The sequence below is a fragment of the Eutrigla gurnardus genome (genome assembly GCF_963514095.1).
Source record: "Eutrigla gurnardus genome assembly, chromosome: 20".
NCBI classification, from domain to species: Eukaryota; Metazoa; Chordata; class Actinopteri; order Perciformes; family Triglidae; genus Eutrigla; species Eutrigla gurnardus.
Window position 1 is genome coordinate 11896062 of NC_139931.1, and position 13092 is coordinate 11909153.

At 40.9% G+C, this 13092-nt stretch overlaps 1 protein-coding gene across 1 annotated transcript; it reads left to right on the forward strand.

The window, feature by feature from the left end:
• The first annotated feature begins 766 nt into the window (after window positions 1-766).
• Window positions 767-12776, forward strand: limd2 (LIM domain containing 2). The gene is made up of 4 exons (XM_084037363.1): window positions 767-928; window positions 9272-9316; window positions 9524-9660; window positions 9773-12776. The coding sequence occupies exons 1-4, from the start codon at window positions 926-928 to the stop codon at window positions 9930-9932; spliced, it is 345 nt and encodes a 114-aa protein (XP_083893489.1). The 5' UTR covers window positions 767-925; the 3' UTR covers window positions 9933-12776.
• The last annotated feature ends 316 nt before the right edge of the window (window positions 12777-13092 follow it).

Genomic DNA, 13092 nt, shown 5'->3' on the forward strand with positions numbered 1-13092 from the left:
TTTTAATTGGTTATTTTTTAGTTGCATCAATTCATGAGGCAAAGAGTGTCAGGCATGAGATGTGAAGCACAGATTTACATGATTCTTAGCAATGACAAAATGAAGCATTGCACTTCCTCACTGTGTCCACTGTGAGGCAGTGAACACTCATAATTCTTAATGCACTTGAATCAACCGTTACCTTGGAAATAGTCATCATTGTCCCAGTATTAACTCCCTTCTGAAGTTTATTTAGTCATCAAACAAACATAATGCATAAAGTATTAATTAAATAATACATGATAACCCCCCCAGAAAGAGTTTCATCAAATTAAATTTAATGTAGATTTATAGAATATATATATATATATATACCGGTATATATGAATGATAGACATGTAGCTTAATTCCAGAGCGAACAATGTATAACATGTTTAAAATGAGCCCCTTTAAAGTGATGTACTCATTCATGCATCAGTCATTTAATGTTTATTATTATTAAACGGGTCATTCTGCATAATGAGTACTTATACGTTTGATTCTTTAGGTATATACTTTCGTACTTACATTTTTACATTGTGGTATTTCCAATTTTACTCATTTAAAACATCGTAGTACTTCTTGTTGTGGGGCGGAGTAATATTCATACAAAAGCTTAACAGAGACTTCCTTGTTCCACCATTAATCTTCGTGTGTCCGACAGGCCCTGAATGCATCAGGAGCAGATGAGAACCAATAGCGTGCGACCTCCTGCTGAAGAAGAAAAAAACGTTGAAACGTTGAAAACCGAGACTTGAAGCGAAGCGGAGGTTAGAAACTCGCCGGCACCGGGGTCAGCGTCTACAACAAAAGCCTCGCGGAACACCGAATGAGAGAGCAAATATCAACCTAGAGCCACTTAGTGAACAGCCGTTATCAGTCAGCGTGCCGCAGACAAGAAGCGCAGATGGTGAGTGCTCTTTATCGTCTGCAGCCTCCCCTCCCTCCGCTGCTCCCCTTTCTGCTTCTTTTTTTTTGTGTGCGAGATGAGGTGAGGTGATGATGTCTGTCCACCCGCTAACGGGGTTAGCTAACCGGGAGCCAGTGTGTTGTGTAAGCCGTGGTGTGATTGTTGGATGTTAATCCAGCATTTAGGGGAAAGAATCACTATAGGAGTGCTTTGTGTAGAATCTGAGGAGAATTTAAACGCCCGCCGTCGTGTTCCTCTAATGGTAGTAACATTGCGCCGCTTGTTTTAACGTGTTAGTTTGCTAGCTTGCTGGCTAATTAACGCTAATATCAAACGTGCTTTTTAAAAAAAAACCAATTAATTAGACATTCAGCAAAAAATACCCCAGCTAATTTGAGTAGCTATGTGTATAACGGATAATTAATTAAATTGCACTCACATAACGGCCGATTGGTAAATGGATCTGTGGATTCATTTTCTATTCCCTGGTTTTTGTTTTGTCCGAACAGCAGTTAAAGTTACACGCACATTAGCAGATTAATGTGTTGTTGCAACTGACCAAATCTAGGCTCCAACCTGTCCAAGTTTGAAGCCAGGATAAGATACTTCTATACTCAAAATACCAGATAATTACTGGGATACCAGTACACGAAATGTCCACTGCAATTTATGAATTAACCCTTCTGCTGCTGAGAATCCGATTCATATCAAATGGGATGAGTGACTGCATTAAACCTCTTTGTATATCAGAATGAGGTTGAAATCTCCAGTTGGAAGTAAAACATTTTCACTCTTATAAAACATATCTTTTATGTGTTTGTGGTGTTGTTGCTGTGGTCTGGTAAAACCACCAAGGGCACCACATTTACAACACTGTATCATTATAGCCCTGGCATATGGCGACGAGGCTTAAGTAAGTATATGGTCATTTTAATTTCCTGCAACTGTCTGACTGTAATGTCGGTCTGAGTTGACAGCACAGATTGACATGCTGCTCTGCTGGCTGATTTACGTCAGTATTCTGGTGGATTTGAGAGGCTGCAGTCGCAATTTGGATTGTCTGCCCAAATGAAATAAACAAATAATGCAGATTTAGACAAAGCATGTTGTACAAAGCTGCAGTGAGGACGAACAAACACTATTTGTCTGGCCTTATGTTCTTCTGTCAAACAATTACCATTAACGGCACACAAAACCTGATTTGTTGTGCATGTTAGAAGTGCCATATGTTGTTTCCCTGCTGTCAGATGTGCACAACGGTATTAAATAGGTCGCCAGCAGGTCCAGGCAGTAGAGCTGTGGGCTAAAATGGTCAGACTAATAGTTTTAACTAGCTGCATACCTGTCCCTTTTTTTCCCCAGCCATTTGCTATGTTGCACTTAGGCATTGCTTTGAAAATGAGAAATAAACTGGTAGTGTGAACGGGGCAGGAGCATGAAGCTTATTTCAGGCATGGAAGAGTTGTAGGTATTGCAAGTAAATGCTTTTAAGGGATACAATTGGTTGGCATTATGTTTTTTAGGATTTTTTCCCCCAGCAGCTCTCTGCTGTTTAATTCTGTGCGTGAATATTTCTCAGTATTTATTGTTTAAACAACAGCCGTGTTCTCACATTGCTTTGCATCTCTGTGGCTGGCTGGAAGCATTGATCTAATGCAGGCTATCTGGTTTGGAAGGACCTTAGGGCAGTGTGTGTAGTTTCCCACAGTATCATCTGTCAGCAGCAGTCACATTTTGAGGTCTGCGGAGCTCTGTGGAAATCTGCTCATTGTGACTTAAATGATCTGCATTTGATCTTGGGGAAATAATGTAATAGCTTATTTGCTGGGGGGAAAAGTCTAGAACATTGGTCTTCATTGCCCAAGTCAACAACACCTCAGTTAAAGCCTTCACTGTGTGATGGAAAATCACAAAGCCGATAGTTGCGAGTACATTTTTTCTTTTGAAGACGGGATGGAGCATGTCACCCTGAATTCCTACCCTAAAGGAGAATTAGGTTGTGAAAGCTTTCCTCTCGTCGGTCTGTGGTAACATCGGATCAGAAGTGCCACTTGAGGCTGTTTCTTCTCTACCTTTGGCGAGTTGCAGAAGGCAGCAGCCTCTCGCTGTTTCAAGTCAACACAGGCTCCAGGTCTTCAACACATTCTTCCGCTGGTTTGGGACTTTGCAATTTTAAGAAGAAAGCAAACGGATCAGCTGCAGCAGCATACCAACACCAACCATTAGTTTTTATGTGCACTGCAGGTTTGAACACATTTGGTTTGGAGACAAAAATTAAATTTAATATAATTTTTCATTCAAAACTGCTAAATAAAATGAAGGGGTTCACGAGTGATTATGAATCAGGTGCAATGAAGATGCAAAAGCAAGGCAACCCCAAAAAGGGAAGGTTTTTTACATGTGGTGGCCACAGACGGATTGATTCTTCTCTAGTTGTGTGGTTTGCTAATGTCCCTGTCACTACTTTGAGCATGAGGTTATACCTGCAGCCCATTCAAGTTCACAGGTAGTCCAGCTCCTTCAGGATGGCACATCCATACATGAGGTAACAAGAAGGTTTCCAGTGTCTCCTAGCAGTCTCAAGAGCATGGAGGAGATACTAGGAGACCAGCCTTTACAAGAGGAGAGCTAGACAGGGCTGTAGAAGGGCATCAACCCAGGAGCAGGACCAGTTTCTGCTCCTTTTTGTGGAGGAGGAACCCTCCAAAATGTCCTCCAGCAGGCTACTGATCTGCATGTTTCTGACCAAACTGTCAGAATCAGACTCCATGAGGGTGGCATGAGGGCCCCAAGTCCTCTAGTGGGAGAGTGGGACCTGGTCTCACAGCCCAGCACCGTGCAGCTCCATTAGCATTCGCCAGAGAACTCCAGAATTGGCAGGTCCTAGGCATCCTGTTCTCTTCACAGATGCCTATGTGAAGAGAACAGGATGCCTCGAACGAGTCTGGAGATGCCGTGGTGAACGTGATGCTGCCTGTAACATCATCCAGCAAGACTGCTTTGGTGGTTGGTCAGTGATGGTCTGGAGGCATTTACTTGGAGGGCCTCACAGACCTCCATTTCATAGGCAATGGTACCCTGACTGCTGTGAGGTACTGCAGTGGGCCCAGGGTTCCTCCTGGTGCAGGACGATACCCGGCCTCATGAGACCAGAGTGTGCAGGCAGTACCTGGATGACGAAGGCATTGATGCCATTTACTGGCCCTCGCGTTCCCCTGACCTTAATCCAATTAAGCACCTATGGGACGTCATGCATCGGTGCCTTTGACACCGCCAAGTACTACCACAGACTGTCCAGGAGCTCAGAGCATACAGGCACACGGGGGCCAAACACAGGTACAGTCACATTATGAGTTATAAGTTGGATCAGCCTGGGATTTCAATGTTTTACTTAGATTTTCGGTGTAATTTTGAATCCAACCCTCAATGGGTTGAGTATTTTGGTTTACATTTACCATTGTAAGTTATTTTATTTAACAAATGTACATCAGTAAATATTTTCAACTTCAATTATTACTTTTCTAACAAGTTGGCTAGTTTTCTCTTTTTGTGATTAAAAATACATTTTGAATATGTTAACTTTTGTTTTTGGGCATATTTAAAAAAAAAAAAAAACATTTTTACCTTCAGTAGACAAAGGGATTAGTTGCTTAACTGAAAGAAATCATAGATGGTAAATGAATGGATATAATCAGATGCCCTTGTCATACTACACATATTTCCTCTAAAAGGCATGAACCTTAACAGCCCTCCCAGACAGGGAATTTAAAAAAGTGTCCGTCATGTGTCAGCTGACAAAAGTGACCTGCAGACATTTAGCGCCCTGTGCCTTCAAACGTAGAAAAGTGCCACGTTGTTGTATACAGGAAGCTCAAAAAGGGAAGCGAAATAGTGGCCGATCAAACGACTCAACGATGTGATTACTCTGCAGACTGCTGTGACCCTCCATGTGCATTTTCAAGGATCAGACAGTTTCATCGTACTTTCATGAGTTTCACAGCCAGTGAAGTGTCGAAACCTCAGCTAATACTCACTTTTTTCATCACAGAAACTTTTTTTTAAAATATATATTTATGAACCATATAACAATCTTTTTTCAAGCATTTTTCCAGATAACTTGCTTTGCTCTTCATGTATGTTTTTGATGGAAAGTTCTCAAGGGGGGCCTATATATTATCTTCCCTGCAGCAGCTGTTACAGTTGTTGGATCAGTGCCAGGTCCAAACAGTGCAATGTGCAGTAAAATGCGGTCTGCAAAAATATTACCCTCAATATTCATGGCTTATATTGCTAGTACTGGACTGTAAAGAAGTTTGGTTGTAAGTTCTAAGTGAAACTGCTTGACCACTGATAGATTACTCATTAACACTTTGGTTGTGTTTTAGAAGGATGAGTCTCTTCACAACTGTTCTGCTGTTTTTCCCACTCTGGTGTCCAAAACAGTTGAACAATGATCACATTTCTAAATATAAGGGATGAGAGAGTGGGAGCCTTGTTTTGGATTAATGACATAAGTCGTTTGTTAACATATCGCCTGCCTTCCCTTCTACGGGCTTGTTGCAAGGAATCGTGCACCATAGTGTGCATTCAGAGATGATGGAGTGTGAAGCAGTGGGGGTTTGTCTAGTGTCTCGTGTCCATCAGCACCAAGGACAGAAAAAGAGGAGTTAATAGTTCCCATTTGAACTCTTTAAAGAATATTATGAGAGTGAAAGGTCAGCATGTTCATAGAGTTGTTATAACTGTTCTAAATGGCTGAGATTTATGTTGGCAGATAGCCCTTGTAAACAGTGAGATTTAGACAGGGCTGGCTGCTTTATAGTTTTGATGCCTGTTGACTTCCATAGCAGAGAAGGACTTGCATACATGTAACTTGAAGTTGCTTTCTCAACTGCATCCTCAAATTCTCTATTACTTATTTTCCTATTTTTTAAAAGCATAAGGTCATTTAACTCCCTGTCACGTAGGTGGTCTGTGGCCTCGGGGGAGAAAGCATTTGGATTTGTGACGGGAATGGTGATTTTTTTGGGGGTTTTTTTGTTTGTTTTTTGTTTTTTTTAAGAGGAGAAAAAGCATGTTGTAGTTTCACGGTGGGTTTTTATTTTCCTTCAAGAAGTAGCTGTGACAGCACACACGCACGCACACACACCAGGCCTGATTTGGCACCATAAAACTTTACAGTTGTGTAATTGAGATCAAAATGAACGCATACCGGTAGTTGGAAAATGGGTGAGGTCCAGGTAAGGGTGCATGAAGTAGTGGGGTGGGAACTGACCTGAACAGGCTGTGATCCAATCACAAATCTCTAGTTTCTCCTGTTTTCCAGTCATATTTACCACACAGGCACTAGAGTGGTATTGATCTTTTCATCTAACCCACAGCAAAAAAGCAAATAAGACACTGTCCTTTAAACGTCAAACTATTCTTTTTTAAACAAATTAGAAGAGAAAAGAGGAACCTGCCATCATACCAAAAGCATCTGTGTGGCTGCAACATGAACACAGACACACCCAGGCAGAAATGTGCAGGTGTGATTTAAGATTAATGCAAGGTGCTGATGCTGTTGGGTAAGAGTTGAGCCTCTGTTGCAAGATTCACCAACTCTCCACCCTGCTCTGGCTTCTCTCACACTAGAATGTCAAATTGCTTCACAGTTTAGACATTGTTTGGCTTAGCAGATCAAATTAAATACATGACAAACCTTCTTTATGTTTATATTTAACTCCTCGTTCTGTGAAGGCCCATACATCTCTTTTATTAGCCAGGTAGAGTCTTGAGCTAATTTATGAATTGTATGCTTCTTGATGGAGATCATAAATCTCTCACAGTGGGTTCATTCTGCAGCTAAATCATTCATAGAGAGCAAGTGATTGATAGTCATTTATTGGGATCAAAGTCAGTCGGTACTATAGTTACTGCCGTCCCCATTGGGACTCTGCAAGAAAGGACGTCAGATGTGTCATAACTTCCTGCCACATTCGAGCTGTTTGAGCGCAATTGAGCTTCATGTACATATAAGGTAAAAGAAGACAAGATGGCACAAGCTTATCTGAATTCTTGCAGGATGCCTGTGTATGTGTTTGGAATGCATGCCTACCCCCTAACATGGAAAACTTATCTTGCTGCGTTGTGTTTTTTTTTTTTTTTTTAACCAGAAAAACATTGGCAATACTGTGCCTATCCTCGGATCAGTTTTCCTTTTTAGGCGGCATTAATTTCATCTGTACAAATGAAGCCCTTATTGACCTAATTTTCCGGGTCTTACAGCCTCCCGCTGACATAAACCTCCCCTCCAAATGCACCGTGAGAAGTTTACACATTAAAAGTTTTCAAGTTAAATAATGTTGACAAGATCAGAAGCATGTTGGCTCAGCAGTCCTGCTGCAGCAACAGGAAGTGGTCTAGCATGCAGTCTGCGACATAACCAGCAAAGAGTGAGCTGTCTGCTAGCTTGGCAGCAACGTATTAACTGAGCTCAAGGGGAATCGAGGATGAGGAGGAGACAGTTGGGAGGCGATTGCATCTACAGGAAGCCGAATGGCCTCACTTAATGAGCTAATCGTTTCAGAAGCATGCCATCCGGTTCTCATAAGTGCAGACAACGGCATTGCTGCTTTTCCTACTCGATTGTTAAGGGATGCATTATGGTAAAAGGGTCCGAAATATTATTCTCTCCCGCTCTCTCAATATAGATATAGATATCTCTGGCTGTACGAGGTCGGGAGTGATGTTGCACATCAGTGAACAGGACCTCTTTGTCAGCGCGAGTTGTGTGCTTAATACACAATGAACATTTTGTGCTGATCATGGCAGTGACGTCTTTCGAAGCTTGATGACCGAACTCTTAGCTCCAGTGATGTTATGTTATACCCATATTTTATGTGTACTTTTTTTCATGGCAAGCTGAACAAAAGTGTCAGATATAGGCTTGAATATAATTATGCCACTTGGTGCCAATCAAAAATGTTAGTATTTATTCATGAAATTTTTTATTCATCTTTACAAAGTACCTTGATTGCTAAGGTGTATTTTTTTTGTTGTCAAAAGCTATATCCACGTCCATCTATTCTTACTAGAATCACAATACTCTGTGATTGTCTGGAAATGTGCCATCACATATAGATATCATAATTGCACTTTGCACAATTGTACTGTAATATACTTTAATCATTGGATACTTAACTGGCTTTTTATCTCGAATCAAATCAGGCAGGTCAACATTTTTATGAGGAAGTTGGATGCAGATGTGTCACGCTGTCATTTCCATCGCTGCGGTGGACTCCTGATTTCTTATTTTGCAAGTCAAAGAGTAATAGACCTGCAAAAATGAAGATCAGCAATTGCCTCTGATGCCGAAGATCTCCTTCACTTTGTAACTCTGGTAGCAGCTCCTGACCCCCCACCCCACCTCCACCACTTCCTCCAGCTCCAGCCAAACGGCCTTACATAACAGGGCTTTAGCAAAGTCTGCAGTGGACTTTTCCCCCGCTTAAACAGAGGCTGCCCTTCTTCCCTGCACACTGACTTTTCTGTGGCAGTTACTGTGTACACATCTGAATGTGTCTCTGTCTGTTTATCATCCACTTGAACTACCTGTTAGCCCTGCTTAAAGATGTGGCGGTGCTTGTTGTTTTTGGGTGGGGGGGCAGATACAGTCATTACTGCCGTGTAACTTCCTCCAGCTTGAGATGGTGCAAGCTTTTTCCTGTCTTAACCTTCTCAGCGCCTCGGGGGAAGTCTTTCAATTCCTCCTGTCATCACAAAACAAACTGTAATTACCTAACACGTAGCGTGTGCAAGAAAATACACGGCAAGCTATGTTAAATGGCAGCCAGAGACTTAAAGAGTAAACCTAACTTTGTGCTTGATTGTAGGGTTGAGTGTAAAATAATGCGTCATTACATTAATGGATTAAAAAGTTACAAAGAGAAAGACTGCCAGATTAGGTGTCAGTCATGTTAATTCACTGAGGAATCTACAATTTGAAACAGGCGTCATTCTTTATTTCCTTGTTAAGTTTCTTAAGTGGAAGTCTGGTTCTGAGCTGTTCTGCTATGTTGAGGGCAGCTCGTCTCACAGCTCAACTCACATGACCAGACAGAAGGCACCTGATCCTCTCCCAGGGGTGCAAAGAGACAGATGGAGCAAATAGAAAGAGGGGGGACAAAGAGATCGGGGTGACAATACTAACACACTGGTAATGGTAATAAGAGTACAGTAATGGGACTTTCACCTTACATTGGTTGTTGCATTTACGAGCATAACAGCAGTCTTTATACTCATTTGCACATTTGAATACATTTTGTTCAAATGTAAATGTTGTTTTTCTGTTTTCTTATCCAGGACACCAGGAACACCACTGAAGAGAAACCAGTCCAGCGATCTAAGGTAAATATGGTTTTCTGTTCGTCTGTGTGCGTTTCTCTTGCCCCACTTCACATTTATTAGCCTTTTGATCTCAGCAAAGAGCAAAGGAAGTCTTTCCTGCATTTTGTGTCTTTTTTGTATTTGCCAGCTTTCATCTCACTAAGGATCAAGGCTTAGATCATTTGTGTTTGTGTGTCTGGTAGTAAACCAGTATATTTCTGTGCTCAGTCTTTCAGCTTTAAGACCCAAAAAGAAGTGTGTTCATCATGTGAGAAGACGGTCTACCCGATGGAGAGATTGGTTGCCAATAACTTGGTCTTCCATTCAACATGCTTCTGCTGCAAGCACTGCAACGCCAAACTTAGGTGACTATATGTACTGTTCTCTGGTGTGTTTACCTGACTTTCTTCTTCTCCTGACTCCTCCTCCACCTCGTGGTTTGTATATAACCGTTTCATTCCTCCTCTCTCCGTTTAGCCTTGGCACGTTTGCAGCTCTTCAAGGTGAATTTTACTGTAAACCCCACTTTCAGCAGCTGTTCAAAAGCAAAGGCAACTACGACGAGGGCTTCGGACGCAAACAGCACAAAGAGCTCTGGACCTCCAAGGAGACGGATAATATAACAAAGACGGCATAATCATGTCAGCCTGTGTCTCATCCCAGCCATGCCTCTTCCTTTCTTTCCTCCTAACACCTCCAATACATCACGATGAACACATGCCTCATATTCTGGGGCACTTTGAAATCACCCACACACTCACTCGCTTTTTAAATGCCATCAGAACTGATACATGCACAAACAGCTTGGAAGTGACTGGCCAGTCATAACCCACACCACTTAAAACAATAATTTGGGGGGGATTTATTTTGGGTTCACTTTAATTGATATCCGTATTTTCTTGATTTTATTTTTCCAATTTCCTGTTTTGGAATTGGTAGTTGATTGTGACCAAAAGCCTTCTCTGGTTATGGGGAGTATAATAATCTCTTTTTTAAAAATTCCTTTTAATAATTTACACCCTTTTTTTTATGTTTTATTTTAACGGATAAACTGTATGCTCAGGCAAACATATCAGAGCGGTCACAGAGCATCCATGTTTTGCAATAGAGCATACACTCAGGACAATTTTCACCCATGGATTTAAAAAAAACATTACATGGTTCATATAACAAAACACAAATCAAAATAATAGTCCTCAGTATTGTGACTTTGCTGTCAGACAGGTATGTCAGTTTGTTGGGTTTCATATATTTGAGGAACAAACAGGGTACAGAGTACTGTAAAAATAACCGCACACATCAGCAACGGCTCACCTCTCGTGTTTTAATTATTGGGTTTAATTATTTTTTTTGCTTCATCCCTTGGTTTGTTATTTTATTGACCACTGTGAGTCTAATCCTTGCATGTTGGGATGACTGGGTCTTAATAGCCTTATCTTATGACTGTATCGACCTTTTGTGTTGTGAATGATTTTATTTGTTTCATCGATGCATAGAAAATCACTTTTTAAAGGTTTTTGGAAGCACTTGAGTTTGGATTTGATGTCACGGCATAAGTTGATCCTCTCTGAGCTTTTATTGGTGGTTGAAATTGTAATGAAATTCTCAGATTGTGTTTTGTATACTCTCTGTACGTAGAGCTGTAGTTTGTGATTAGTGAACATTCCCAACCTTGCTGTACTCTCGTCTTGCACATATGACCACACGTGACAAGATAATCACAGGGAAACTGAGGCTTCGTCCGTTAACATCCCTCACTGTGTTGGATGAAACATCTTAAGAGAAGCTGTAAACATTTGGATGATTACCACAATAGCATGCCACAAATGAGGATGTTGATGGACGGAGCTTAAGCCTTGCAGGAAACAGTTTTGTTCCTTTTGTCATTTCATGCTTTGTCAGTTGTTGGCGTCTTGTGGTTATTTACATTTTTTCCCCTCCTGCTGTATTTGAGTGTATTCGTATAGCTGGATGCTCTTTATGGGGGATGTAGACGGATCCAATCCAATCACAGTGTCTTGAACTTCCATCCCTTTGTTACCCTCCCCCTCCTCCCAGTCCCATCCAGTAAGTGTGGACAGGTTTCCTTTTTAAATAAATGCCTCCCTGTTCTCATCTCCTGTCTTATTAGCTAAATACACCTTAGCACCTGGACCTATTTCTTAATCTTGAATTAACAGTAGTTGGCTGAAGGAGGGTTTTTCACAGTATTGGTCCCTCTATGCTCCTGCATGCTGCATGCAAAACCCATTGCAGAGCACCCCCTGCTGGGGAAAGTGTGACCGTAGTGTATAGTGTGAGAGAAAGGAAAAGCAACTTGCCCCTGAACTCAACACGGCCTTTATTCAACGTTTTTGAATATGTTGCCTCTGTCTGCAGTGCAGCTGCTGCACTCCAGACCTTTTGTTTTATTCCAGCACCTAAGAGAAATGAACCCAGATAGATACGATTTCCACATCTATATTTCATTCTATACAAAGAATGAGTCTAAAGCCATTCAAATAACTCCGTTAGAAAATGTCTGAATACCACTGAGACTTGACTGACACTTGAATGACACAAAGTTCTTTTGTGACAGTTTACTGTGAACTTAAGCATGCTGTGCAGAATAGAAAGCTAAAGTGATGAACCGATGGATATCTTCTACTTTTTTAAAGAGAAGCCTTAGAAATACGTAGATGCCCTTATTGCTTTTTAAAACGAGCCCTTTTGAGTGCACAGATCTCAACAAAGAAATCTCCTGGTAATGCCTTTTCAAAAACAGATCCCTTCTCTTTCACATAGGATTACTTCACTCAACCAGCAGCCATTTTTTCCCCTATCTAACCACTTTTTAGCCACATAAAATGTACAATAATTCTAATCCTGTGTGTGACGATGTATATTTTATATTTAAATTTTTTCATTTAAAACTGGTTCTCTGGATCCCTGAGGAATATGCTTTAAAATCAATAGTATTGTATCTAGAAATGCTGTCTTTGTCATTCTCCGTTAGCAGTTTGCCAAGGTACAACTAAAGAATCTGTGAATTTCAACTTCTAACTGTAACAGAGCAGACAAGGTACACTTAACACTGGTGCCAAGAGGCTCAGGTGAATGATTGCAGTGTAATGTTTTAAATGTTAAATCTGTGAGTACTTTCATTTCCGTGCTTATCTTGATGTGGACTTACTTTTCAATGCTGTTGTCATCGAGACATTTTAAATGTATGCATCTTTGAAAATGTATTCTGTACAGAGTTGACCTGTGGATTGAGGTGGCCTTACAGCAAAAGGACGCTTGGACTGTGTTTTCAGTCGTTCTCCTCTATTCTCCCTTCTCTATTGCTTAGTTGTGGTATGGAAGTGTAACATTTTAAAATGCAAGCGCGCCCCCACCCCCCTTTCTACGCCAATGTACGCAATCATGTTGTGCATTTTCTTTCTTTTTTGTTTTTTACATGCTTTTGGAGAAAAAAAATAAAATGCCGGTGTTGATTTAATGCAGTGATTTAAGTGTGTTGATTGATGTTACGATTGCTAAATCCTTTAAGCAGACTGAAGACTCTACATTAAAAATTAAGATTTTTGCAAACACATTGCACTTGGGTCCAGTTTAACAAATATAAGGATTTGCAGGTGATTTCTAAACGTACATTGTGATGTTTGGGGCTTTTTCCTCCATTATTTGCCTCTATAATAACACCTCCAAATAAAACAAAATAAAAAACAAGAAATATCAATGAGGCGCAAACAACTGATGGAAAGGTAGTACATTCTCTCAAGTGCTGTACTTGTATTTTACTTGAGTATTTTAGT

Coding starts and splice junctions, on each gene's coding strand:
- limd2 (XM_084037363.1), top strand. Junction 9,317..9,523: donor AACCAGTCCAGCGATCTAAG/GTAAATATGGTT, acceptor TTCTGTGCTCAG/TCTTTCAGCTTTAAGACCCA. Junction 9,661..9,772: donor CACTGCAACGCCAAACTTAG/GTGACTATATGT, acceptor CTCTCCGTTTAG/CCTTGGCACGTTTGCAGCTC.